General features: G+C 57.5%; 9 protein-coding genes across 9 annotated transcripts; 6 read left to right on the forward strand and 3 right to left on the reverse strand.

Moving 5' to 3' along the window:
- Window positions 1-478: 478 nt before the first annotated feature.
- Window positions 479-2,722, forward strand: D7B24_000396 (uncharacterized protein; the record flags this gene model as incomplete). Its single annotated transcript, XM_028634654.1, has 2 exons — window positions 479-534; window positions 589-2,722. 2 exons carry the CDS (start codon window positions 479-481, stop codon window positions 2,720-2,722), a joined length of 2,190 nt encoding a protein of 729 aa, XP_028492651.1.
- Window positions 2,723-3,497: 775 nt separating this feature from the next.
- On the reverse strand, window positions 3,498-3,979 carry D7B24_000397 (uncharacterized protein; the record flags this gene model as incomplete). The annotated part of the gene is made up of 2 exons (XM_028634655.1): window positions 3,498-3,676; window positions 3,784-3,979. The coding sequence occupies 2 exons, from the start codon at window positions 3,977-3,979 to the stop codon at window positions 3,498-3,500; spliced, it is 375 nt and encodes a 124-aa protein (XP_028492652.1).
- A 1,174-nt stretch (window positions 3,980-5,153) lies between these two features.
- D7B24_000398 (uncharacterized protein) lies at window positions 5,154-6,296 on the reverse strand (the record flags this gene model as incomplete). The annotated part of the gene is made up of 2 exons (XM_028634656.1): window positions 5,154-5,775; window positions 5,899-6,296. The coding sequence occupies 2 exons, from the start codon at window positions 6,294-6,296 to the stop codon at window positions 5,154-5,156; spliced, it is 1,020 nt and encodes a 339-aa protein (XP_028492653.1).
- Window positions 6,297-6,805: 509 nt separating this feature from the next.
- On the forward strand, window positions 6,806-7,388 carry D7B24_000399 (uncharacterized protein; the record flags this gene model as incomplete). Its single annotated transcript, XM_028634657.1, has 3 exons — window positions 6,806-6,961; window positions 7,058-7,198; window positions 7,248-7,388. 3 exons carry the CDS (start codon window positions 6,806-6,808, stop codon window positions 7,386-7,388), a joined length of 438 nt encoding a protein of 145 aa, XP_028492654.1.
- Window positions 7,389-8,895: 1,507 nt separating this feature from the next.
- On the forward strand, window positions 8,896-10,038 carry D7B24_000400 (uncharacterized protein; the record flags this gene model as incomplete). The annotated part of the gene is made up of 1 exon (XM_028634658.1): window positions 8,896-10,038. The coding sequence occupies one exon, from the start codon at window positions 8,896-8,898 to the stop codon at window positions 10,036-10,038; it is 1,143 nt and encodes a 380-aa protein (XP_028492655.1).
- A 2,067-nt stretch (window positions 10,039-12,105) lies between these two features.
- On the forward strand, window positions 12,106-16,302 carry D7B24_000401 (uncharacterized protein; the record flags this gene model as incomplete). Its single annotated transcript, XM_028634659.1, has 5 exons — window positions 12,106-12,235; window positions 12,302-12,995; window positions 13,065-13,397; window positions 13,457-13,933; window positions 15,021-16,302. 5 exons carry the CDS (start codon window positions 12,106-12,108, stop codon window positions 16,300-16,302), a joined length of 2,916 nt encoding a protein of 971 aa, XP_028492656.1.
- Window positions 16,303-19,100: 2,798 nt separating this feature from the next.
- On the forward strand, window positions 19,101-20,847 carry D7B24_000402 (uncharacterized protein; the record flags this gene model as incomplete). Its single annotated transcript, XM_028634660.1, has 6 exons — window positions 19,101-19,305; window positions 19,360-19,417; window positions 19,469-19,597; window positions 19,652-20,190; window positions 20,264-20,519; window positions 20,586-20,847. 6 exons carry the CDS (start codon window positions 19,101-19,103, stop codon window positions 20,845-20,847), a joined length of 1,449 nt encoding a protein of 482 aa, XP_028492657.1.
- Window positions 20,848-22,027: 1,180 nt separating this feature from the next.
- On the forward strand, window positions 22,028-22,756 carry CEL12C_1 (Endoglucanase cel12C; the record flags this gene model as incomplete). The annotated part of the gene is made up of 1 exon (XM_028634661.1): window positions 22,028-22,756. One exon carries the CDS (start codon window positions 22,028-22,030, stop codon window positions 22,754-22,756), a length of 729 nt encoding a protein of 242 aa, XP_028492658.1.
- Window positions 22,757-22,970: 214 nt separating this feature from the next.
- D7B24_000404 (uncharacterized protein) lies at window positions 22,971-25,388 on the reverse strand (the record flags this gene model as incomplete). The annotated part of the gene is made up of 1 exon (XM_028634662.1): window positions 22,971-25,388. One exon carries the CDS (start codon window positions 25,386-25,388, stop codon window positions 22,971-22,973), a length of 2,418 nt encoding a protein of 805 aa, XP_028492659.1.
- Window positions 25,389-26,554: the final 1,166 nt, after the last annotated feature.

The raw sequence follows: 26,554 nt of genomic DNA on the forward strand, positions 1-26,554 counted from the left end.
TCGACTTGGCTTGGGTAGTGTCTCCAGGAAGCTGCAATTTATAGCACAAAATTTGTCGAACTGTATCTGGGGTTTGGCCAGCCAGAGTTCTTTGACACCGCCAAGTGGGTGTTTGCTAGGCAGCCTACCTCAGGTGGTGCAGGTGAAGGTGCAGCTGGGCGGCGACTGAGCGAGCAAACGACACAAACGCACAGACCCGACGAGCTGTCCAGGACCCACTTTGGCATTTCCTCTGTTCGCGATGCTCGTCGCGTTTGGTTTTTGAAGCCTCGTCCAAACCACATCCTGCCATAACGGCCAGCTCCATTGCCGCACCTTCTCCCTCCCTTTGCGGATCCTGTCGATTTGATCTTACTCTCAGCCGATCCAGCGACAAATACCCGGCAATTCCCTAACGGACGGGCATTCCTGCCTTCGCCTTGTCAACTAGTTGTCCCTTTGATCTACGATTGCGAAGCAAAGCCACCACCCGGCCAGCATGGCTTCTCAGCCGAAGCCGCGCGTTCGTCGAACATCGCAAAACACACAGTACACGTATGTCTCCATGGAAACTCTGTCAGCAGCGCTGTGACTGACATGCCATTACAGGTACAATCTGGCTAAACGTATACACGATGTCAAAACATACCCCGTCCTTTCTCCCCAAGGCGCCACTATCCTACTCTACGCACATGGCAACGGCATCACGATTGCGTGGCGCGGTGGCAGAAGATTCAAGGCCCCCAAAAAGGCGACACCTCCTGCCAGTAAGCCAAACGGCAACGCAGCCCCCTTCGCCGACGTGGTCATGCTTGTTGATAGCGACGAAGAAGATGCACCGCCGCCAAAGAAACAAACAGTGGCACCCTACGTCGACAAGCCCGAATTTGCGGACGCCGCTGAGGATGAGCCCTACCCGGATGTCATACAAACGCTCGATCTATCCCTGGGAGCTCCTGCCCTCCAGATCGCCGTGCTGCCCATCACACCCTGCACCGCAGAGGAAGCTGCCGGCGCTGGCGCCGAGACGCTTAAAGACACCATGGTGTTCGCAGTCTCCTGCTCCAACGCCGACGTCTACGTCTTTTCCCTACCTCTGACGCCTCCCAGCCCCGAGAGCAAGGCGCGCCCCGAATTACGGTCGAGCTTGTTGTCAGCCACCGCCGGTTCAGGACAATGGGGAGACACTGTTGTAGTCTTGACTGGACAGACCAAACACAGCCATGGCATTGCGTTGTCTCTCGCCAAACCACCAAAGAGTTCTAGCACGAGCGATCGGATACGCGAGCAGGCCGGAGCTTCACTGGCCGCGCCCAGGAGCCGTCTCGTCGTGGCTTCGCACAACAAGGAAGCCTCTGGTGTGTTACGGCTCTGGGACGTGCCGCTGGATATCAAGGCTGAAGGCGGGGATAAGAGCCGCGTCAGGCCGTTTCAGACTGAATATCTCCCAACTTCCCTGACCGGCATCTCTTTCAACCCCACAAATACATCGCAGCTGCTGGTTGTTGCGGGTTCCCAAGCAGCTCGAATCTACGATTATGCTGCGGCCTCCCTGCCACCGGATGATCAGTCCATCGGCCCATTCCCAACCAAAGGTTCATGGGTTCTATCCCTGTATCAGCCCTTTGCCCGACCCACGGCCACACGAAAACCGATTCTCGATGCAGCCTGGATATCGCACGGCCGCGCAGTGTTCGCTCTCCTGGCCGATGGCTCCTGGGGCATCTGGGATATTGAGGGCGCCAGCCCACTGGGCTCAACACTCCTGGGCAAGCAGAGCTCGGGCATCCAAGGTGCGGCGCTGACTGCCTTCAGCGTATTTGGGCAGATTGAGGGCACGAGTCCGCTTCGCAACGCGGTCAACGGCGCAAGGTCCAGTGGCGATTTCGTCCCGTTGACACCACATAGCCGGCGCGACGCTGCCGCGTCACTCAATGCCGTCACAACCCCCGAAAAGCTCGCCAGTATCAAGGGCGGCGTGACGGTGACACCACTACCGACTAGAGGCTCGCAGTCGGGTGACGAGAGCGTCGTGGTCTGGATCGGAGGATACGACAACGTCTCCGTCATCCCTGCCGTTTCTCGATTCTGGGACGCGCAGCTGCGAAGGAGCTCTGGCGGAGGAGTGAACCTGTTCAGCGGCACGACACCTACGCGGATGGTCCGACTCCAAGACCTGGCGACTGGACTTCTAGGCGAGCGCTGCTGCGGCGTGAGTGCCGCCGTCGACTTTGAGAAGCTGCATGAAAACGACGGCGGTCTGCGAATCGAGGTGCTCATCCAGGGCGAGAGCCGTCTGGTCATCGTTCGAGAGTCTGAGGAGGGCGTGGGCACCAAGGTTGGCGGCATCGTTTCGACGAGTCGACGCCTCTTTGGCGACAGGGGCAAGGCGGAGCCCGCGGACGCTATCATCGTACACCCGCGGCCGAACCAGAGTCGCAATGTGTCCTTCAGCCTCAACATTGGCAAGAAGAGGAGCATACGCGGACCACCCCCCAACCTGCGGGAGGGCAGTGCCGCCTTTGAGGACGAGCCAACCCACGATTTTACGCTACCTATGGGGCGACCAAGGTCCGGCTTCGGATTCAACCTCGACGCCGCGGCCGACGTGGAAGAGGACGTGGAACGCGATGTCGAGGCTGAGATGCTGGATATCATGGAGATTGACCGTGCTCTGGACAGCCTAGACGACGACCGGGGCAGCGGGCGGAAGAAGGTCTTTTTCGAAGACCAATTCACTTGAGAAGCGCGGATTCGGCACGTCACCACGACGAGGAGCAAATTGAGCTGACAAGGTAGATGACATGACAAAATCCAATGTACGATACCCACGGGCGGACGGGCCGCGCCTCAGCAGTTTCATGGCGCCACGTGACAACCCCCATGTACACAGACGACTTTCGAGTCATCATCCGCACGGCTTGGTGGAGCACAAGGCGAGATTCATCCTTGACCCAGCTCTGTATTCCGAGCGGTATATCAAAACAGTGTGACCAACCCTCCCGTCGTGACCGCAAGGTGTGGACTGGAGGGGACGTCTCGCTCATGCCGACGTCTCCTGAACGAGGGGAGCCTCACGGGGCTCTCCTTGTCTATTCAGGCAGGGAAGTTTTACGGGTGGGGGCAAAGGGGGGTTTGGGGCTACGGCCGCAGATTTGACCATTTGCTCTCCCGGCGCGTGTTGGCGCCCTGGCATCTGCTTCTTCTGTTCGAAGGGCGGGGGGCACGGGCCACGCGGGGAGGTGGAACGTCGGTACATTTCGCTGTGATGATTCCCATATCGTGATGTGCCATTCATGTGTTCAGTGTGCAGTGTGCCGTGTGCAGTGCGCGACAAGCAGCAAACGCAGAAGTGAAAGTCATGGTATAATGTGTGTCATTGAAGTGAAAACGCCCCCTGTCATGCAATCATGCAGCTGTAGTACTATACAGGTTTACAAGGTGTGGCTCCTGCCCCCCTTCCCATCTCACACGATGAGCGAGCCTCGCCGTCAAACAATCCATCACGACGGCCCCGTTCACAGGTTCTTCTTGACCTGCTCGGCGGTGCCCTGCGCCTTGCCGGCGGCCTCGTGCGCGGCGCCCTTGGCCTGGCCCTTGAGCTCCTCGGCCTTGCCCTTGGCCTCGCCGCGCAGTTCGGCGGCCGACTTGGACGAGACGTCGTCGGCGGTGGCCTTTACTTTTTGCGCCACGTTGGCTAGCGGTCTGCTGTCAGCGCGAGGCAACAATGGAGATGCTGGGAAGGGGGAGAAAAAAGGGACAAAGAGGAAAGAAAGGGAAAAGAAAGAAAGAAGAAAAACGTACATCCGGCGTTGATGCCATCGACAATCTTGTCGCTGACGGCGCGGTCGACCGTCTTGAGGCTGTCCTTGACCGTCTCGGTCGCCGATTTGGAGGCGAAGGGGGTTGTGGTGAAGGCGCGCGGGGCGGCGAGGGTCGTGGCGCGGGTGATGGGCAGGGCGGCGGTGCGGCGGGTGATGGTCTCGATGAGGAACGACATGGTGATGGTGGTGGTTGTGGTGGTGGTTGTGGTGGTGGTTGTGGTGGTGGCTGTGGTGGTGGTTGTGGTGGTGGTCGTGTAGTGGTAGAGTGAGCTGGTGCTGGCGGCGTGGAAAGATGTGGTAGTTGATGTGGGATGCGACGAGGAAGTAATAGCGTGTTTTTCTGTGTTTCTCGATGAGGCTGCGAATGAGGAGAGGAAGGAAAGGCACGTTTCAGCAGCGAAGCAGACGGCGCTGTAAATAGGTGTTGGGATGGGATGAAGCTCGAGTGATGTCATCTGGAGCTCGTCGTTCGCCTGTGCTCTGTGGGGCGGGTGCCGTGCACACAGACAGACACAGAGACAGACACAGAGACAGACAGAGAAGCGGGGAGGGACCGAGCTCCAGTGCCTACCTTACATGGTAGTACACCCAGTACAGGAGGCACGTGAAGCCGTGATTCACCTGCACGCCACCCCCCATTCCTCTTTCGCTGGCCTCCTCTACCTCCCATGATGACGTTTGCGGCTGCCGACGGGCCAGATCCTCCGACCACTCAGGGATGGCGGACATCTCGCCAGAGTTCGAGACCTCGTTGGGGGCGCGCGCCGGCCGGACAACAGCCGGGGCGGGGGCCAGCCGCTCGGTGATCGAGCATCGGTGATGATGACTGGTGTGGGCTGGGGCCCTCGATGCAGGAATGACGACATGGGATCTCGTGGCTGGCACAACCGTCTCTCCTTTCTCTGGGGCGAATGCAACAAAACGCGAAGAAAGGTATGGAATGGGCTTGTGGCATCTTCGATGGCCTGTTTTGGCCATGTCCCGGGGGATAGGCCTTGCGGTGGTTTCAATTCGACATCGGACGTTTGGCTCGGCATCTGGCTGTCTCACTGGTATATTTAGCTGTCCATGGGGCATGAAACAGCACGAACCGATCAGCCTCCGACCTGATGCTCGTCCTTCTTGAGACCATTTGGTACCGTCGAATAGCCTGGAATCTGCTGCCGATTTTTTGTGTCTGCTGCAGTCCCTGAAGCAATCACTGATTCATTTCGTATGCAGCGTGGCAATTGAAGTCATCGTGCAAGCACAGCTCACACCCTCATGTTGTATCATCGTGGCAGCTAGACTACCCAAATCTGGCCATGGACGGCCCTATGTACAACCTCGTGTCCCTCGTCAGTCCTGAGTTTACCGCCCCTGGAACACGGGCTTCCTCTTCTCCTGGAACGCCTTGAGTGCTTCGTTCCTGTCGTCCGTCGCGACGACGCGCTCGTACATCTTGTTCTCGACCTCCTCGCGCGCCCAGCCGACAGCCTGCAGCGCCGCCCGCACAGCGACGGGCCCGCCCTCGCAGATCTCCGTCGCGACGCGCACGGCCTCGCTGAGGACGCCGCGCCGCGCCGTCTCGAGCATGAGCGTCTGCTTGGCGCCGTCGGCGGGCTTCTCGCCCTCCTTGTGGCCCGGCACGTCCTTGTCCTCGGGGAAGGGGATCTCGACGAGGCGGTCGGCGATGCCGAGGAAGTAGGCCTCGGGCGCCGACACGCGGCGGCCCGTGAGGATGAGGTCGCGGGCGCGCGAGAGCCCGATGAGCGCCGGCAGGCGGTGCGTGCCGCCGGCGCCGGGCAGGATGGCGAGGCGCGTCTCGGGCAGGCCGACGATGGCGTTGGACGAGAGGACGCGCATGCTCGTCGACAGCGCGAGCTCGAGGCCGCCGCCGAGCGCGACGGAGGAAATGGCCGAGATGGTGGGCACGGGGAGCGTCGAGAGGGAGGTGAATGTTGCGCGGAGGGTTGTGAGGAACTCGTTGGTCCTGTCAAGTAGATAGGTGCTGTCAGTCAAGGGTGGTTTCTGCGTGCATTGCATTGCATTGCAGGCAGCACGCCCACCGGCCTCTGACCGAGGCGTGCTGCCACAACATGGTAGGTGAGCTTACTCCTCCTGCGTGAAGCCTCTTCGCTCCTTCAGATCGGCGCCGGCACAGAAGCTCGTGTTGACGGCACTGGCGAGGATGACGGCGCGCGTGGGCCCCTTGGCATCGACGCCGGCGGCGCCGCCAAAGACCTTGCGCGGGGGCAGCTCGTTGCCGCCCTCGTCGTACTGGGCGTGGACATCATCAATCTCGGCGCGCAGCTGGGCGAGCAGCGCCTTGGAGATGGCGTTGCGCGCCGAGGGACGGTTGAGCTCGAGCACGCGAATGTGGCCAGAGCCGGGCGCCGGCAGGTGTGTGACGGTTATGAGCGGCGCCGCCGAATCGGCAGCTGTGGCGGTCGAGTAGAAGCGCGCCGCCTGGACGGTGCGCAGGGAGACGCGGAGGGAGAGTCGAGGAGGCATTTTCGAGTGTGCGAAGAAGGGTTGGGAGTATCAATGGACGGCGGGAAGAGGTAACGTCTGTGCTGCAAGAGCGAGTCTTGGGAAATGGGAACACAGCGTGCTGGTGACGTTCAGCGCCCTCGGTTTTCAGCGGGTACGAGTGGGGTCGCGGCTTTGCCTGTTGCCGTCGATTCACCGAGGTCAAACAAGTCTCGGTGGCCCTCGGTGGATGGTCTCGGTGAGGCTGGTGCACACAATCCAGAGCTGCTGCATGCAGGTTTGGGGGTTTGTGATGCGGGGGCTGTGACGCAGGCCGAAAGGGTACTTCAAATCCTCCGCCTCTTGGTGTTCATAGAGGTCAGTGTCATCCAGATGCCATTCCACCCCCAAACATCTGGATTGCACAGACAATACAAGCCCAACCTCACCTCACGTCAGTAGTTGCCCGCCTCATCACGTCTCACAACCCCGCACTCGCGAGCCGGCGACTAACACCACTGTAGGAATATCGGCAACACGATACGGTAGCAATGACTGATCCCTCCGCCACAACCCTTCCGCCCGAGGCTATCGAGCTTGCCGGCCGTATGTACGATGCCGCTCGCTCCGGCGACGCCACCGTTTTCGCGCAGGCCCTCCCTGCCGGCCTGCCCGTCAACATGACCAACGAAAAGGGAGACAGCTTGGTAGGAAGACCCATCATCCCATTTTAGTCCCCCCCTTTCTCGAAGGCCCCCCCTAAGAATTGCATCGGTCGTTGACGCGTGAGACCTACCGAACAGCTCATGCTTGCCGCGTACTACGGCCACGCCGAGCTCGTCAAGCTGTTCTTGCAGCATGGCGCCGACCCAAATCGGCTGAACGACAAGGGGCAGAGTCCCCTTGCTGGCGCCGTGTTCAAGATGGAAGATGCCGTCATCGAGGTAGGACTCATTTGTCTTTTCAGGGCGCTCTCGCTGACGTAGTGAACAGGCTCTCCTCGAGGGAGGGGCTGACCCTGAGTTTGGCAACCCAAATGCGCTGCAGTGTGCCTCCATGTTCAAGCAGGACGAGAAGTGGAAGGCCAAGTTCGAGGCTGCGCCCGGGAAGGGGAAAGCTGCAGGCAAGCTCTGAGCCCTGTCTGTCGCTGCAAGTGTCGCTGCGACAGCGACAAAGGGATTGTCGTACGGAATAATACTTCGGAGGTAATTCAGACGCTCGTGCCGATGGCCTTCCTATCCTATCTACTTAGGTACTTACCTACCTATCTCGCAATCACTGGCGTGACGCTGTGCTTAGGCCGTCAAACGTGGGTCGATGCTTCCTCATCTCGGTGTCCGAGCCAGTACGAGGCTTCACCGATCAAGAGACCCAGGCACGGCTTGCATGCCGTTCTGTTGGGTGCAGTACCAGCGTGAGTGCACGAACCAAGCGCTGTATGTAAAAACATGCTGTTCATCAACCCCAAGAAGGACTCAATGAGCCATGGTCATCCATCGGTGAAGTCTATGGTTCTCTCGAAACAAGGGTACGAATTCCTCAGCCTCGTACTCACCATAGCTGTCACGACACCCTGCACCAGGTCCATCAGACGGGTGCTACCTCCAACCCAGCGGAGAAAGAAACAGAAATTACGGAAAGAACGATCAGCTGATAGAGACAGGCCTTCCACCAAATGCATAAATGGACAAATGCCCTTTTTCGCACACGGGCACCGTTCACTGACAGTGCATTTTCCCTTTACATTCACCACCTTGGGGGCAACCGTCTTGGCCATAGTACGCATTCGACATCGCCTTCACACTATGATAATTCACACTATGATAATTCACACTATGATAAAATTTTCTCATGGGTCTATAGCCATTCCAGAAAGCTACACAAGGGGCATCCCGTGGAGAAAGCCTTCTCATTCGAAAGCCCTTGTGGCGAGCGAGTGGCGCGGTGACGAGCAGACGCGTGATTTGTTTTCGAAGCCAGCTGACACAGCCGACGAGAGAGCCAGTTCAGGTAGGAATAATTTGCGGTGTTAGTGGCTGAAGGAAGCCCTTCTTTCCAGCTCAAGCCAGAGACCAGAGACCAATCGAAGCCTTCGTCGATAACCGTTCTCGCCTCCCCTGTGTATGAGCGACCGCCGCCAATATTCAGGTCAAGTCAATGCTGATCTCAGCCACGATGACAGCCAAGGCGAGAGCTCACAAAACACCACCGAAGTCAATAGCGATGTGCGCGGCAAGCTTTCTCCGATGTCCAAACGTCACTCGCAAGCACACACGCACACTTTGGCGTGACCTTCCGCGGTTGTCATTCTCGACAGCCTCGCGGGTGACATCAAGGCCTTCGTCAAGAACTCTAGTCAGATGGACAAGTTGATGAAAGCCGAGTGAGGGCCTGTTAGAGACTGGACCACTGGTAGAGTTTCCACTGTACAGCCATCGCTACACCGATCTGGCGATACCCAAAGTGGTCCTGAACCATGTTTACAACCAGCCTCTCTGCTCCCAGGACTATAAAGGGCACCCTCGCCCCTCTCCATTCCTCCAATTCTCCTCTCGAATCTCATCTCTCGACAGAATTGTTCCATTGACAGGTTGACCACACACTCTCAATGCCAGACAGTCCGTCTGACCGCAGCAAAACAATGTCGTCTCCTGGCAGGGACTGCCCGACTCCCAACAACACAGGCGGTGGAGACCGCCAACGACCTGGTTATTGCTCCTGCCTTGGGTCACCAAATTCCGGCAGCTCCTGCTTCACCGACGATTTCTCATCGGGCGGACATGATCATGCCCGCATCAGGGCCGAGGACACACCATTCTTTCGCCGCACCACTGGCTTTAACGAAGCTCCGCGTCGCCCTTCCTATGTGGCGCCGACCATCTCGCCCCTTCGGCCAGTGCCAAGCCCGACACAAATCAGTGGCATATTTGGCAGCCCGCTAGGAACACCAACAACGGCTGAGACCAACCAGTCATCGTCTTTCGGATATCAACCTGGGCTGTATCAGCAACGCCAGGACCTGGATGGCCTCTATCGCGGTTGGGAGGCCCCTCAAGCCTTCAACTCATTAACTGCTTCTCGCCGTCATTTGTCGTCCCAAAGCGCAACGCCCGTAGCACAGAACAACACGGAGAATCGAGGTCGTACGGAGCCCGGACACAATAGCGGCGCACGTGGTATTGCCCATGGTACCAGCCATGCACCAGCTGTTCCTTCACATATTGCAGCTCCTCGCAGTGTTCTTGATGCCGCGCCTGCACTTACCAGCGCCGCCGCGAGGTTACATCAGCCTCCAGCCCGCAGGAACGCCGGCCCTCTGAGTCCGGACCCTTTTAGCTTTGAGGGCCCTCGCTTGGTCCATACTGTGGCTCCACCATCGCGTCTGTCCATGTCAACCCGCTCTGGGTACAATGTGCCACGGCTGGCAGAACCGCCCAGCGCTGCTGTCCCACCCGCACCACTGATCCCACCACGCGGCGGCAAACGCAAGCGCGAGGACAGGGAGGCACAGGAGCAGCAGCTGTTGAAGCGCGCCCGCGACGATGCCGACGAGAGAATTGGCGATGTTCACTTCATCCGCGGTCCGCGGTCCGAGGCTTTCTACTACGACGGTGTCGAGCACACGGAGGTGACGATTCAGTATTCGATCTCGGTACCCACGGCGTCGATTGAGCCGAACGGCCGGTTTGGTGACATCAACTGGCTCAGCGCTGGCAGTGAGACGGACAGCGACGTTGACGATGGATATAGACACTCGGGACGAGGAAGGTGGGATATGATTTGAAGCGTGTCGTCGGACTAGAGGTGGTGGCTGACGTGTGAGACAAGATTGAGAATGACTGATGAGCGAGCACAGTAGCCGATGGGTTTCCCTCCATGGAAGGGGAGAGAATGACAGTGGCAAAGAGCCATGAGTGTTCAGTTTTGACGCGACAAGTGCGGTTACGAGAAGACCAAAGGTCTGCCGAACAGTCTGCTTGACTTGCATCCTCTTAATATGGAAGGTTGGCTCCCTGGGGATCTCCTCATAGCACACAGATAGACAGCAATGAGAACCATCAGTGACAATGACCATCAGTGACAATGACCATCAGTGACAATGACCATCAGTGACAATGACCATCGGTGACAACTCTTTGCCTTGTCGTTGTCTTAAGCTTAAGTTGCCACGCGTCTGTTGTTGGCGCGTCGTCGGATACGAGATCGACCAGCTACTCTGCCGAGCGCGTGGTCACACTGAGACGGGCCAGGGGCTTGTTTCGCGACAATGCCTCTCTGGTTCAGCCTTGAGCCCAGTACATGGGATCAAACACAGCACAACACTATTATTTAAGCCACATATGGCCACATTCATTGTGCTTGGTGTGACAGTCGATGAACCGCCGAGAACCACACAGCCTAACAGCCACCTGAGCCTAGGGCGAAGAGGCTGTGCTGTTCTGAGCCACCCAACCTAACGGGCCTCGACCCTGAAACCACACCACAGGCACCAGTGACCGCTTCCTGTCACCTGCCAACCAGTTGGCCGCCTGCGACCAATTCCATCTGGCCCGCCAACAACACAAACACCCGCGACAAGGGTTCCTCAGGTCGCTTACCGAAAACCCCGACGCCTGATTGATCGCTGGCCCTCTCTGCGATACGCGTATCCGTCTCTGTGCTGCCTCGAGATGCTCCCTGCAGCCAGTCATCTTGGCTGAAGAGATTACCAGACGCAGGCTGACTTGGTCAATAGCTTGAATCAAAGAGACATGCCCCCGTTAGCAGCAGCAGGATACATTCGAGATGAAGCAGGAAATATCCTTAAGATGAAGGCGTCTTGGGCTCGTTTGATCTCGACTTGGCACAGGCACGCCAAGTGCATCCGTAGCACCCGAGCACAGCGAAAGGCAACACTCAAAGACGCGACAATGTCGGCGAGGAAGATCCGCCAGGGCAGCAACAACAACAGCGACTTGCTCGACACACCATGCTGGGCCCATCTTCATCTCGTCAGGCTCCACTGTCTGCTGTCGCGCCCCCGCCCCAACAGTCAACCCGCGCTTCAATAAGGCTGAGCACCCCCTGGCGGCCCCATGGCCACTCCACCCCTACGGCGGACAGTCCCCCGTAAGGGGCTGCTCCAAACGAGAAGGGCCGTCCATCAACCAGAGATCGACCAAGGCTACTGGCCCCCAACTGCCAGGATCGTCGCCAAGACGACCTCTTCTCGCCAGGGTTGTCCGTACGCCTGGCACGTTAACCGCCCGCACTGCTGCCCTGGTTCGCCAAAGTCCCTCGCTTGCCGTCGCGCAAAGGATCGTAGGCTGCATCGGATGTGTGTCGGCGAGGCCACTTCTGCTGCACGCTGTCGTAATGAAGCATGGGGGGAGGGTCCAGAGAGGGACCATGAAGATGGACATGCCCACTGGAACGGTGTGCTGCTTACCTTCCAGGGTCGGCATAATGCTGATCGGACGTCTGGCTCGGGCCTTCAGTCTCTTCATCCTGCTTTTCTCGGGACCGAGGCGGCCCTCTTGTCATACACGGCGTTTCATCGTCTCAAGTCTTCATCTCTGGTACACAGGAGCTTGACGTCTGGTACACAACAAATAGACAACCAAGCCACAGCACGCGCACGTTACGCCTTTCCACACGACAGACCGATTGCTTGCGGACTTTGATCTGTACAAATCAGCATGGTCTTGATGTCGAGAAGCAGGATGCTGCTGGCTTGCAGCCTGCTCTTGTCCATGTCGGGCTGGGCTATCGGTCAAGCCGACAATGACGATGATAGTGCTCTTCGCTCCTCGCCTGCGCCAAAGGATTTCAAGCGGAGATGGCACCCAAGAGGTAGGAAAATCGTCGCAGAATGTCTTCAAAGCTCGTGCAGTGGGCTAACGACCGAGAAGCGACCGTCCTCGGGGACTACATGTTTGTTGATGGCGGCGAAGTCGCACAGTGGGTTGACGGCGAGAAAACCAAACGTCCATCCAACGGAGGTTCGCAACATCCATGAACGCTCTCCTTGCGTTGCGAACGCATATGCTGACGTGATACCAACATAGCCAACGCCACCCTCTCGATTCCGCTGACACGTTCCTGGAAGCCGGCGGAGGTTAAGATCACGGAGATTGACAAGCCTGTCATGGGCATGGTGAAAGAGGCCATTTTCACGCACAACGCGTCAAACTCGTTCTACATCTGGGGCGGCCACGTTCCGTACGACGCCGCACCCGTTCCGACAAACCAGCTCTGGAGGTTCAGTTCTGATGGCGACGGAGGCGGCACCTGGAATCCCGAAACACCCGGCAACCCCTCGACGTATACGAGCCTCAGGCGCTCTCAGGGCGGCGCCTACGTGAGCACACCCGATGCCGCGTTCTGGTTCGGCGGTCTCGAGACCCCGGGCACCTCTGGCGGCCCCCGAGGCTACGTGCCGGGCTACCTCTCGTTCAACTTCACGACCAAGTCATGGGCCAACGAAACGAACAGTCCTTGGTCATCCTACGGAACCCTGTACGGCGGTGATGCACACTACGTCCCTACCTTTGGTCCTAACGGCATCGTTATCCTCATCGGCGGCGCGGCGTGGGATATGACGGGCTCTGGCTCGATGGGCTACCTTGATATGCAGAATCTCACCTTCTTCGACCCCGTCACGCGCGAGTGGCACTCCCAGACGACGTCGGGTGAAGCTCCCCTTCGCCGTGAATGGTTTTGCGTCGCCGGTGCCGAGTCAACAAACGGAACCTATGAAATGTGAGTCTACCTATATGAACCGTGACGGGTAACCGGTCGTGGCCGAAACTGACACGGGTATCACCACAGCGTGGTCCACGGCGGTAGAAACCAGGCCAACAAGGCCGCTTTTGACGACGTCTACATTCTCAGTCTTCCGGGATTCGTCTGGACGAAGGCCGAGTACGAAGCCAAGGGATCTCGCACCGCTCACGCATGCATTGTCGCCGGCAACCGCCAGATGATCAGCGTCGGGGGCGTTGACGACAACAAGGGAAGTCCTGCCATCTGGGAGGACATTGATCCGCGCCCACAGGGACTGGGCATCTTTGACATGACGCAACTCAAGTGGACAGACGCCTTCGACGCCGATGCTGGTGCGTATGAATCGCCGGCCGAGGTGCAGGCGTGGTATGATGAAGGGTGAGTGTGGGCTTGATCAGAAAATGATCCAAGGGTCTGAGCTGACGACAGAAATGCAGTGGTCTCCAAAAGGTTCCGTGGTCTTCGGACAACGTAAAGAAGCTCTTCACCGACAGCGCCTCTTCGGAGGAGTCGGAAGAGGGTACCTCTGGTGGAAATGAGAATGGAAACAGTGGCAATGCGAACGGCGAGTCTTCCAACAGCTCAACGCCGGTGGGGGCCATTGCGGGCGGCGTCGTGGGTGGTGTCGCCGGCATTGCGCTTGTGGCCTTCCTCGCATGGTTCCTCGTGCGCCGCCGACGGAGGAACGCCAACCAAGGGCCGGAGAGGGAGAAGGAGTCACATATGATGCTACCGGCCGAAATGCCGCCGTCCACGCACGGCGGGACTGCAACAATGACGACAAGCTCATCGTCCCCGTCAAACTGGGGCAGCACAAAAGCGGGATCCCCGGCCCAGGGAAATGTTGTGCCGGCTCATGTGGAGATGGGCGACACGTCGCCGAGGCCGGAGCTCATGGGATCAGGACCATACCCGTACCACGGGGCAGAACTGGATGGGGGCAGTTACCCGGCGAGGTAGAGAGCGATACGAGCAGGGAACAGAGTTTTTGAATAGGTTGCGTCTGGTATTTTGCATCTGTGCGAGCCTTCTAGAGCCAGCGATTCCTTGCATTGAAATGAGCGTTTGTCGTGGTTTGTCCGAGGTTATGAACCGGTTGCTGGTCGTTGTCGTCCCCAGACATGGACCCAAACAAGAGATTGTCCCAGAATTCTCCTGACAAAAGGGAGTCGCCTACAAGAGTCAAGCACTGAGTTCAGCCGATGTACATGTCTGGAAAACGTTAAGTTGGAAGGATGGGTGAGATTGATTGTCATTCACATCCCCAGAGGTCATGATCCTGACTTCCAAGCCGATATCGCATGAGACAAAGCCGTTATAGCTCAGTGGTTAGAGCATCGCACTCGTACCATCCCGACATGCGGGGGTCCACGGTTCAACTCCGTGTAGCGGCACTTCATTTTTGAATTTTTGCTTCGTGATTGATCTGGGTGGGCTCGGGGGTGGGTTTGGGAGGGGCTGTCGGTTGTGATGTGGGGGGAACGAGCAAGGGGATTTGATTGCCGTGATGCATCATGGCGGTTAGCGGGTTTCTTAGGCGACAAATACCTCGCTGCTGATGGAGGGAAGGCTGTGTACACGCCCCTGAGGGACCTGAAGGCCCTCGACCTGCTATTGTGTTGTGGGCGGTATGAGCGAGCGAGCTGTTTCACTCCCCGGGTGAAATGACAGACATACACAACTATGGCGATTCATTCCGTCGCGATCCAGACAAGAAAAAAGGCGCCATGTCTCGTCTCATCTCAGCCGGCGGCGTGAGGCTGAAGACGCCCTCGCCTGGCCCTTGGCTTGGTGCTCTCAGCCCTGATTGATTGTACCCAACGCCCACTGGAGGATGCCGCATCTAGTCCGGCAGTCGAGTATGCCTTGTCACGAGACGAATCTCAAGCCACTCGGAGGATCCTCACCGGCGTCACCAACTCCACGATCATTTCCCCAAAGGCGCTGAGTGTTGGCACATTGTCTGTGAGCACACATCCTTGGTATCTGCTTCGCCAACAGCTTGTATTCTGAGAGCAGACCTATTCAATTCTCGGCCATGTGGCATAATCCCCGCACACCACCAGCCCTCCCACCGCGGAGCCCAAAACGACCCGATCAGACCGGCCTCCCATCACCACCACTTCTCCCACCACGCCCAGTGTCCTACATGCCCTATCGCCCAGCCGGCCCTGAGCAGTGGGACACTTCGCCCTTGCAATGGACGCACGGCGACCAACGCCGGCAATCTGTCCCTGCCGATGCCCCTGTGAGCTGCAACAACGGCATAGGCACATCACAGACCTTGCGGAGGAAGCCGATCGGCGCCGAAGTCGTGCGCCCAGCACTGCCGCCAAGGCCGTACACTTCTTCACCACCAGTGAGGGAGGCCAGCGCGCCAAGACCGAGGCCGATGTCGTACGTGAGTCCTGAACCGACGACGTACCACAGTTATGTGCCGCCGTCCCCTTCACTGTCACCACCCGTTCCGCGCGAGAGGCCTCGCTCTGTGTCTTGTGTGAGTCCCGAGTCAATATTCGCAAGCCCAGTCAGCTTCGCACCGCCTTCGCCGCCAAATGACACGCTTGCAAGACCTGTATCGTGCACGCCATCGTCGCGGTGGTCAACGATGCCCTCACCGCCGGCGGAACCTCCCGCGACCCTGGCCCCGAGAGCGCCGTCGCCGCGCTGGTCCCTCGCCCCATCAGAGCTTGATGCCGGCGAACCCTCGCCCTCTCCCGCGCCCGCGCCTGATTCTCCTCTCGAGCGCGACGAGCTGGTAGACGACATTGATGAGCTTCTCTCCGAGCTCGGAATCTCCTCCACAGGCTGGAACGGCTCCGACCCCTCCCTCGACGGCCTTGATCACCGTCGCCCTTCCCTGAAAATCACGCACTACCCGGACGACTACGCCGAGCCTTCACCGCCCGTTGACGTCCTCCCGCTGAGCCCACCCGCCGTGCCTCCGAAGCTGCCCCTCGTCCCGATCATGGATGACGCGCCCGAGACGGACACGACGGCATGCCTCGCGGCGCCCATGACCTACGCCTTCCCCGCGACGTGGTACAGCCATCCGGACATGCCGGGCGTGTGGGTCTGCGCCGGTTGTTTCACGCGCCACCTGGCCGGCACCAAGTTCGATCCGCAGTTTGACGGGAGAGCTTATGATGATGGGAGACCGCGAGCGTGCTGGTTTGGGGGTGACAGGGTCGTCCACGAGCTGTTGCCGAGGGCCCTTGCCACGGGATTCTTGCAGCCGTTGATTGATCATTTGAATGAAGTGGTGACGTTGCGGGCTCCCTGAGATGGGGGAAGATGAGCAACCCAGTAATGGAATGGCATTCGGGGGCTTAGACGGCGTATTTGGTATAAATTATGATCTCGATTTCTGGCTTTCAGGTGGCGGGTATTTGTGAAGCAGCACGAGGGTCTACGGGGCTTATTTGGTGGCCAAGTGCACGAAGAGACCGTGAAGACGGGTCTTTGTGCGAGCTCTCACGCCCCGGTTTGGCAGGCTAAGGAAGGCTTCACCATCTTCGGCGCGGACTGCTTGATCTGAGACGGCTAGTGCGTGTAACTTCGCCAAGCTTTTGGAGTCGGTGATGACTACCTTCGCTGCAATAACAGTCATAGCTTCTACGTCTTGATGATTTACAGATAGGTATTATGATTAAGAAGTAAGAGAACTATAAAACTGCAATACTGTCATGGACAGACAACTCAGTAAGAGCAAGTGAAGTGACCTGGTTCGATGGGTGGCTCATTCCGCCAAAGCTAGATAGTTCGGAAAACATGACATAGAGTTGAGAACTTTCCCCCATAGACAAGATTTTATCAATTACCTTGAACTCCATGGTTCGCCGGTTTCATTATCCTTGATGGCTTCTTCGCGTTTTCAAAGTTTCTCAAGACAAGAGGTCCCGGAAGCTTTTCCCGCAATTGTTGCTTCTACAAACAATTGCAAAAGCTGCGTTGGATTCCAGGGCGTCTTCGTGCACTGACAGACAGTTCCTTGGGACGTAAATTGTGCCAGATCATCTGGTCAACAGAAGTAGTAAAGCTCAGCCATACGTAACAGTTGTCGTAGGTATATGGTCTGCTATGACAGTGCCTTTCAGGTGTGCTGTTCCAAAGTGAAGCGCTCAGAGATTTGTTCTGAAAGCTGAAACAGGGTCATCACTCAACTTCTCAAACACATTCATGTCACGAGAGGGGCTTTATATTCAAATGTGTGGCATAGTGTTGATCTCTACTTGGCGTCATAAATATCGTACATATTCAAGTGACACGCATGGAAATAGCCCTGATGGGTTAATAGCGCTCGCCAATCTCCTTAGAGAAGCTAATTAAAGACATACTTAATCAAAAATGTCTTATCGCTGAGGCCATTAAGCCCTCTATCTTAGCCTCTTAGCTTCCCACCGATGGAGCTGTTGACGAGCGCGAGGGCTACTTCGGGCTGATCAAATAGAATCATATGTCCATCCTCGTTAACTTCAGCGTAGGAAAGCGGCTCCAGTGCCTTAAACGTACCGGAATTTTCAGACCAGAGTACCAAGATCTCAGCTCATGGAACTGGAGGAGAGGTTTGCCCCTCCAGCTGAACCCCTCATTTACCAGTCGCCGCATGCCAACAGCGTGGCAGAAGCAGTCTTTGTCGCCTTCGTAGATGAGAGCTCGCACACTCTTATAAATAGTATTAGTAGCTAAAATGGTGGTTTACGGTCTAGGTGAAACACTGACTCTGCCCAATATGTCTTCCACGTACCCATGACTTGCCTTCCGAAGATCGTCTACCGATTGCCACTCCTGCACCACACAGAAAGAGGAGAAAACTCATAACACTTCTCACTCGAGAAACTCCCTGCTGCTCCATCGCAGGCTGCTTCGATTCCGGCTAAGTTCTGGACAGATTATCGGATCAGACCATGGACGATTATATTGCCCTTTAGGTTAATGGTAGTCGCCCGACTAGGAGTTGACGGATCGATAAGTGGCATCTATTCAGGAAAGTCGATGCTAGAGCTGAAATCTTTTACCGGTTCATCTCGCGCATGGAGAATGTCAACCGCCAGTATAGGATCCAAGGAACCGCCATATAACTCCCCAGCGATGTAGAACCTCGCGTAACGAACTCTGGGAAGCCGATAAAGATTTGACCCAAAAAGCGGTTCATTAGCTGCGACGACCTCGAGAGGCTCTTAACTTCGTTAGAACGAGAGGAATCATCACCTACTGGCTGACTAGTTAGTGATGTCAGTTGTGTTACCGGGTCTTCACTACGGGCCTGCATCTCGTAGACTTACTCAACGAAGAGCAGGTTGGGTTGTTCGTTCCAGCTAAACGGGTTGATCACTGTGCACTCCCCTTCTGCAGCAATCCGACATGTGCTTAGCTACATCACACCCCCGAATGCAACAGATAACGCTCCCAGGCCTCTATAGCATGTGTGAGCAAGCATCATTGTTCGCGCGGCAGTTCGTCGCCAGTCATTCAGAGAATGAGAGGATCCCTTGCAGGCTCATATTTGCTCTCGTGGAGCCAAAAGAATCTCGCGGTGGGGCGTCATCTGTGGTCAGAAAACCAGCCGTGCCTGGGATAGAGCTGTCACAGACGCTGGAGGCGTCGTTGGCAAATAGAAACTGAAGGCTAGTGATCCTTCTTGTGGGCCAAAGTCCAAAGTCCTCAGCGACAGGCTTAAATGACACTGCGACAATGACAACCGGACAGTTGATCGCACTCAGTATAGTGTGGGACTTCATCGCCTTGGTCGCCGGGTATTCATTGAAGAGGTAGCCCGTAATGACTACATTAGGAGCCATCGAATCCGACGATCTGGATGGGATGGTGATGGTCGACCAGGTATGGTGTAAATGGTCCACATATCCGGTTTAGGTTATTCGTGCCACGCGGCGCGTACCAGCCTCGGGTATGACGGCACTGTTGAATCTCAGTACCCTTGACAGTAGGGCGCCACTAGATTCCTTGTCATGAGCAGGTGGATGAATTTTCAGCGAACGTCCTCGCCATCAGATCAGATGAGTTGGTGAGCGTCATTCGGCAAAAAACTGCTCAACATAACATCTGCCGCAGAGTCGGAACATGCGGTCATATTCAGACCTCACAGTCTTCGCCCTGCAGGCGACGAGCCTCTTTGCACTTGGTCGATGCGCCCCAAGTCAAAAGCCTCTCGTTGCCAATCTACCGACCTTCAATCTACGCGAGCAGACTGATGTCCTTTGCGATGCCGGGTCGCGGCACTGGACTGGTTCAGTCCCAATCACAAGCGATAAGAACTTGTCCTTTTGTCAGTGCTTGTGAGCGACTCGTCGAAGGCGCCCTTGCTAATCCTCTAATTCAGGGTATTTCGAAAGCCGTAGCCATCCACAGACTGACCCAGTACTGTTGTGGATGAGCGGGTAGGTCGCCACGTTTCGTGGCCGAGTATTGTTTCCAGCTAATTATTTTAGGGGCCCTGGTGCAACAGGCGAATTCGGCGTCTTCAAAGATAGTGGACCTTGTCAAGTAAACCTAGACGGTAATTCTACATCAAAGCGGCCATTCTCCTGGACGGACAAGGCCAACGTGCTTTTCATCGAGTGAGTAGCATCCTGATGCAACAGAATTCGAACCTCTCCGCTGACCATGACCAGCCAGCCAGTGGGCGTGGGGTTCTCGGAAATCAGCGACCGAGATCTCATGGCAGTTACACTGGAACAGGGAGGTCGCGATCTCTACGCCTTTCTCTCGGTTTTTACATCCCGTGTCTTTCCTGACACAGCCGACAAGACTTGGCACATCGCCGGTGAGTCAATGGGAGGCCATTATGTTACTGGATACACTCAGTACATCATCCAGCAGCAGCGAGAACGAGCCATTCAAGGCAACGCTATTCCGCTCGATATCGCCACAGCAATTATTGTTGATGGGTACATCGATGACTCCAGAAGTGCGGCTGGCTTTTACGATTATCTCTGTCTCGACTGGCGTGGTGATGGCCATAAGCCCCTTCTCGACCCCGAAGAGTGCGAATCTATGGTCGCCGGTGTTCCGAGCTGTGAGAAGAAGGGAGCCCTCTGCCGCGAAACTTATGATGTCGAGATTTGCACTCTCGCCTCGTCGCACTGCAACGACACGGTGGCCAAGTTCTTTTGGAAAAACGTGAAGTCTGGAGGTTGGAATCCTTATGATGGTCAGTCTATTTCTAGTATCCAAGTGGTTTCCTCGTGGTGTGATAAGTAGTACTCGTATTGAAGCTGTCTCAGGCCGACTGACATGCGAAAACCCTCCACTCTGCTCCGACCTGCAGGGCGGGCCAACAAGGGAGTTTCTGAACAAACCTTGGGTTCTAGAAAGACTTGGATACCCTGGAAAGTCCTTCTCACTGATTGACATGGACGCCAACCAGAGGTGGGAAGAGGACGGCCATCTTTTCCTGCCGACTACGCGGGAACTGACTTGGCTTCTCGACGAAACAAATATTCGCGTTCTCTTCATCAATGGCAATGATGACATGATCATGTGAGTCAAAGCCTTCGCCGGCCGTGAGCTTTTCAAGGCCAACATCTGACGTATTATATCTTGTAGCAACTCGCCTGGGCAGATCAGGATGCTTGATGAACAGCCCTGGGCTCGCCAGGCTTGGTACAGACAACAGGCATTCGAGGATTGGCACTATGCCGACGGCGAAATAGCGCGGGAGGGACTCACTGATGAAAAGAAGAAGGGAGGAAAATGGAAGGGCGATAATCGTCTCAGCCTGTTTCTGGTGGACGAAGCTGGTCACATGGCCCCCTGGGATCAGCCCGAAGCAGTCGGCGCAGTTGTCAGGGCATGGATACGGTCCTGAACTATCATAATTTGCCTCTTGCGAGCGTGTTATAGGCGTGTGAACAGGAGTTTAAGGCCAGGCACCCTCCGCATTATCATCTTGCATGAGTATGTCTGATGAGACTCAACCAGATGTGCCGCTGATTGCTAAGATGTTAGCGGATCATATCCTAGCACTTTCCGAGGGAGTCGCGGGCAGCGAACGCAACTCTGGCTCCTTGAAACCGCACATTACTGTCCAAGCAGCATCATTAATATCACTGTTGACGCGAGATATGTACCCAACGGCACTGTCATTCGGACCGCGATTCCCAAGTCTTCCGGTACGTCTCTGCCAGGCGGATATTCCAAATCCTTTGCGGGAGCTCTCGTGGAGCGCATGGTCGGCGCAAGAGTAGTATAGATCGTTTACCCGCTGCCGGTCAGGAGTGCGGTCGACCCGTCGCTTACATCGTTAGCCATACCGACATGCACATTCTCATCGTCCTACCCCTCAATCATTGTAGATTCACTGACTCGCTCTTTTTCCATGCCATGTTTCCTCTACCTTACAGAAAACTTGGAACCAAAGTCTACCCCAAAAACGGAACCAGGCCCTCCGTCCCTGATAATCTCACCTACCCGGCAGTGAATACCGACGATCTCTTGTCTGTTCCGCCAATCGCCACCTCCACACCCCGCGCCCCCCCGGACGACCACTACGACAACTGCGGCATCTCTTGGCCGGGACTACCCCACGAGCGGCTCGGTAGTTGTCGATCTGGGCAGGGGTTGGCTCAGTCTGGGGTACAGCGGACTCGTGTCAGGCGACGGGATGGGATGTGATCGTCATGCTCTTGACGCGTGGGAATAGACGCGTAGCGGTGATTTGTGCGGAAATATCGTGGATGGGCGGGGCCTGATGCGAGGCAGGGAATCAGATGATATCCTTCCTCGGTGTTGCGGATTGAGTGCGGCATGGACACCGGCTCCCATTGCGCGATGACGACGTCTACGACGCCTGGGCATGGAGTGAACACGCCTTACCGTCGAATCCATGGAACATATAAGAAGACCAGATTGTCCACCAGAAAGACTCACTCTCTACTACCAAGAGAACCAGGCACTCCAGACTCCAGTCAGATACCCAGTCCAGCGTTGTTCTCACCCCTGTTCACTTTGCCTCGGCTTCGTTCTAAGATCACCCGCAAACAGCCACCATGAAGGTCGCAGCCCTCCTCGCCCTGCCCCTCGCCGTGCTGGCCTCACCCCTGAGCGCCCGCCAATCCTCGACCTTCTGCGACGACTGGGGCAGCGCCGTCGCGGGCCCGTACACGGTCTACAACAACCTCTGGGGCAAGGGCTCCGCGACGTCCGGACAGCAGTGCACGACGCTCTCGGGCCTGTCGGGCAACGCCGTGTCGTGGTCGACGTCGTGGAGCTGGGCCGGCGGCCAGAACAACGTCAAGTCGTACCCCAACGCCCTGCTCGCCATCACCAAGCGGCCGCTGAGCCAGGTGTCGTCCATCCCCTCGTCGTGGTCCTGGTCCTACACGGGCTCCAGCCTCGTCGCCAACGTCGCCTACGACCTCTTCACCGGCAACACGGCCGACAGCGCGCCGGCCTACGAGATCATGATCTGGCTCGGCTCCCTCGGCGGTGCCGGCCCCATCAGCGCCACCGGCAGCACCATTGCCAACCCCACCATTGCCGGCACGACCTGGAAGCTGTACCAGGGCAGCCACAGCCAGATGAACGTCTTCAGCTTTGTCGCGCCCTCGAACATCCGCAGCTTCAACGCTGACCTGTACGCCTTTGTCAACTACCTCGCGGCCAACCACGGGCTGCCGAAGAGTCAGATCCTGCAGAGTGTCGGTGCCGGCACGGAGCCGTTCACTGGGTCCAACGCCGTCTTCACGACCAGCTCGTACCAGGTCTCTGTTTCTTGAAAGGTCTTAGCTCGGAAAGACAGGGTGGGAATGGACGTGATGATATCCCGTGCTGTGGACACAATACTTGGAAGACGGACTGTTGGATAGTATGAATTTATGATCGTACAAAATGATATGATGTGCTTTCGTCCGACCGCTTACAAACCCAGTGAAGGCCTGATTCGTACTTCTTTTTGCCCCTCAAAATGACCATGCTCACGGTTATGCACACCTAATCAGACCCATCCACTCGGAATAACGCCAATGACATGGCATCTGACAAAACGCCCTTACCAGGCCTCTTGCTCACACTCAGCAGCCTTCCCAGGTTTACATCGCCTCCTGCCGATGGCGACCGCGGTCTCAGGGGCAGCGGATACTCGACAGCAGCCCCTGGTACCATGAGATTCGTCTCCGCGGGCCCCGGCGAGACGGCGCGAGAATTGCTGCGGCTCCTACCCACGGCATTGCTCCGCCTTAACTGTGACTCGGTGCGCTGCGGCGCCGTCCCTTGGGGTTCGGGAGCGAGGAATTGCGGCGACGGCGACGGGGCGCGAGGCACCTTTGATGCAGGATTGCGCGGCGCCTCGAATCGCGAGGCTGACGGCGACTTGAGGGCTGAGTTGTCCCGCGACGAGACGCGCTTGTGTCCTGTCTCTCTGCCCTTCTCGGCGCTCAGCAGACCCCAGAGCTGCTGCAGCCACTTTTGCTTCTCCTCGGGCTTCATGGACCGGATGGGCAGGACCTCGGCGCCACCCATCTCGCGCGTGGGCCAGGGGAAGCTGACGGCCATCTCGCGCAGCGTCACCGAGTTGAGCTGCCGCAGCACGATGCGCAGCTGCGGCTCGACGTTGGCCACTGGCGGGAACGCCCAGTCGGGCCTCTGCTCCAGGCGATCGGCAATCTGGGTCATGGCGCCGATGAGCCACTCGATGGCCACTTCGTCGGGTACGGTGTGGGCCTTGCTCAGCAGCCAGCCGAGCATCTCAGGGGAGCCGGACTGATTGAGGATGGGAATGCTACGCTTGTCGTGCTCGCGACCTTGGAGCTTCATGATGAAATCATTGTACTCCTTCATGGCGTCAAGGGGCAGACCGATGAAGCGGCCGCTGTTGAGAGCGTGAACAATCTCGTCACCGAGGGCGATTCCGGACTTGATGCCGCTATTGAGGCCACGGCCAGGCCAGAAGTGGACGGTCATGGCGGCATCCCCTGCAACAGCCACGAGGGCATGGGGTCGGTTGATGAGCATCGAGTCCGCAGGAGGCAGAAGCTGGACGCCCTCTCTGACGGCCTGCACGACAATGGGGATGCGGACAACATTGATGACCTCGCTTTCTTTGAAGCCAAACAATTTGAGGCCATCCTCGATTGACTTCCAAAGCGGACTCTCCCGGTCTTCAGAAGGTGCAAAGACCTGACTTTCTTTGAAGCCTTGGGGCACCGAACCGTCTGGCCGTCTCAAGCAGCCGGGGTTACCGAAGGTGACAAATTTGCCGTCAACTGAGACCATCTTGTCCCACTCCTCCTCAGTCAGCTGCATGTTGAGGTAGCCACGGCCGTCAAAGTCACTGGCATTCAACAGGTAGCGGGTCTGGCCAAGGGTCAGAAAGACATTGAGGGGTTGGGACCAGGGCAGGCCGGCCGGGCGGTCAAACGCGAGACCCAGCGCATAGCTGCGGCCGCGCTCGTTCTCGTAGCCGTGGAAGTAGTCCTTGCGGACCCACGACGCAGCTCCGTCTGCGCCCAGCAGGACATGAAAGTCGCCGATCCTGGGCAGATCCTCGCGCGAGAGCCCCTCGGGATGCAGATGGATGAGGCCTTCAAACTCGGGCGCATGACACCGCTGCAGCAGGCGGTCCTCGACCTTGCGGATCTGAATGTTGGCGGAGCCGGGCCAGACGGGCTCAGGACGACCTTGAAAGAGGGCATGCTGCGATGCCTTGCTCATGAGCGTCGTGACAGACTCCTGCAGCGTGACGACCTGGTCGCGACGCTTGGCGGTGGGGGGATAATCGACGTAAGAGCGGCCATCGGGGGCGGTACATGGCACCCAGCGGCGCTCGTACATGTGCACCTCGACGTTGCCGGCGCCCTTTTCGGCGAGGGAGATGGCAGAAGCAAGAGCTGTGGGTCCGCCGCCGACGATGGCGACCTTGAGTCGCGCAGAGGGGTATCGGTAGACGACGGGAGTCGCAGGTGCGGGCTCGAGGTTGCGGGCGAGGGACGGGTCGAAGAAGAAGTCCATGATGGTCTTGGTCTTTTCGGAGAAGACCATGCTGGGGACACGGGCCTTGATGAGCATGAAGCGAACACACTGCATCAATGGTGTCGTCGCAAAACTGGCATGGCTGTTGCCAAAGAGGCGCATCTGGATGGCGCTCGCAACGGCAGGTATCGTCGCGTTGTTGTGGTCCATGACAATGGCCTGAACTTCAGCGTTGATCCTCGTGTCAGGGGACATTTTCACGAAGCGCAAGAGAAAGATGCGCGCGCGCTCGAGATCGGAGCGCCTGTCGGTCGAGCTGTCAGAGCCCCAGGCGTCTTCGAAGACTTTGGGGAAGAGGATGTCATCGTGAGAGAGCGAGTCCGGCGCGGCGCTGCCACCACGCCGCGGGACAGTACTGGCAGTGTTGAGGGATGTCCTCATGGTGACACAGCGGGCTCTGCGGCGATGTTCAATATGATGAATCCGGTGATTGGGGTGTAGCTGGGGATGGATCAAGCTGTCGTGGGTTGTCTGAAGTGCTGCAGGTGCAGTGGCAGGCAGAGCTGAAAGAAGCTCGCAAGAGTGAGATGGTCGGATGTCAAAGAGCTCTCCATTGTGGCGGGAACCTGTAAGCTTTTAGCGTCCAGCGGCTGGATCTGGGTCTGGATCTGGATGACTGTTGGTGGATGGAGGGCGAGTGGCCAGGAGGGGTCATCTTGGGAGAAAGGAGCCAAGGAGGCGTACCAGGCTTGGTGTTGTGGTGTGCAGCCTCACGAGGGACTAAGATTAGAATCGACGTCCAGATAAGAAGCCCAGGTGCCATGGCACTTTAGGGGCCATGGCACTTTAGGGCGTTCCCTTTGTTAGGGGCCTCTTTGGGGGGTCTCCAGGGCGTTGGGGGCCAATCGAGGTACGAAAGGCGAGGAACGATTGGCTGCTGCCGTCCCACCTTGCATCTGCAGGGGGGCAGAGACGCTGCAGGCGGATGAGATTTTAGCGTCTATTTAAGGCTTGACACCTGTACGTGGGAGATGGGAGAGGCTGTGCTTCCCCGGAACTTGCGCTGCCGGCTGTTGTGCGCTTCAGATCTCAAGGACCTCCTGGCCTTGGATGCATGTTCATTCGGTGGGATACCTTGATCCTCTCGCAAGACACCGGCGACGAAACATCCAGATCCTGCCATAGCAGCAATGAAGGAACGAAAGGTCACATCGTCAAAGACCTATATCTAGGGTCTGCCACTTCCTGCGTACTGAAGCGTATCCAGTTCTCTTCGCTTCACCTCACCATCTGACAGGTTGTGGTCACACCATCGGACAGCCTGTGTCAGACGCCGTTGACGAAGCTGATTCTGGGTTCATCCAACTGTGCCGAAATGAGGCAAGCAGCCAAGCGCCGGCAAGCGCCCCAAACCTTGGGACGCCCCAACAGCGACACGTTGCACAGGCGCAGGCGAGAGCGGGCTCTGGCGCTCGCTATGGCCAGCGGCCTGTAGCCCGACCCAGCCATGTTCGGGATGCTTGCCGTGCTTCCCCAGCCCGGACCGTACTTGAGATGGCTTGCCAGGTGGCTTTTGCGACCGTGCGATCTGGGCCACGCTTTCTGAA

Source organism: Verticillium nonalfalfae, assembly GCF_003724135.2.
Source record: "Verticillium nonalfalfae strain VnAa140/NRRL 66861 chromosome Unknown scaffold_102, whole genome shotgun sequence".
Classification (NCBI taxonomy): Eukaryota; Fungi; Ascomycota; class Sordariomycetes; order Glomerellales; family Plectosphaerellaceae; genus Verticillium; species Verticillium nonalfalfae.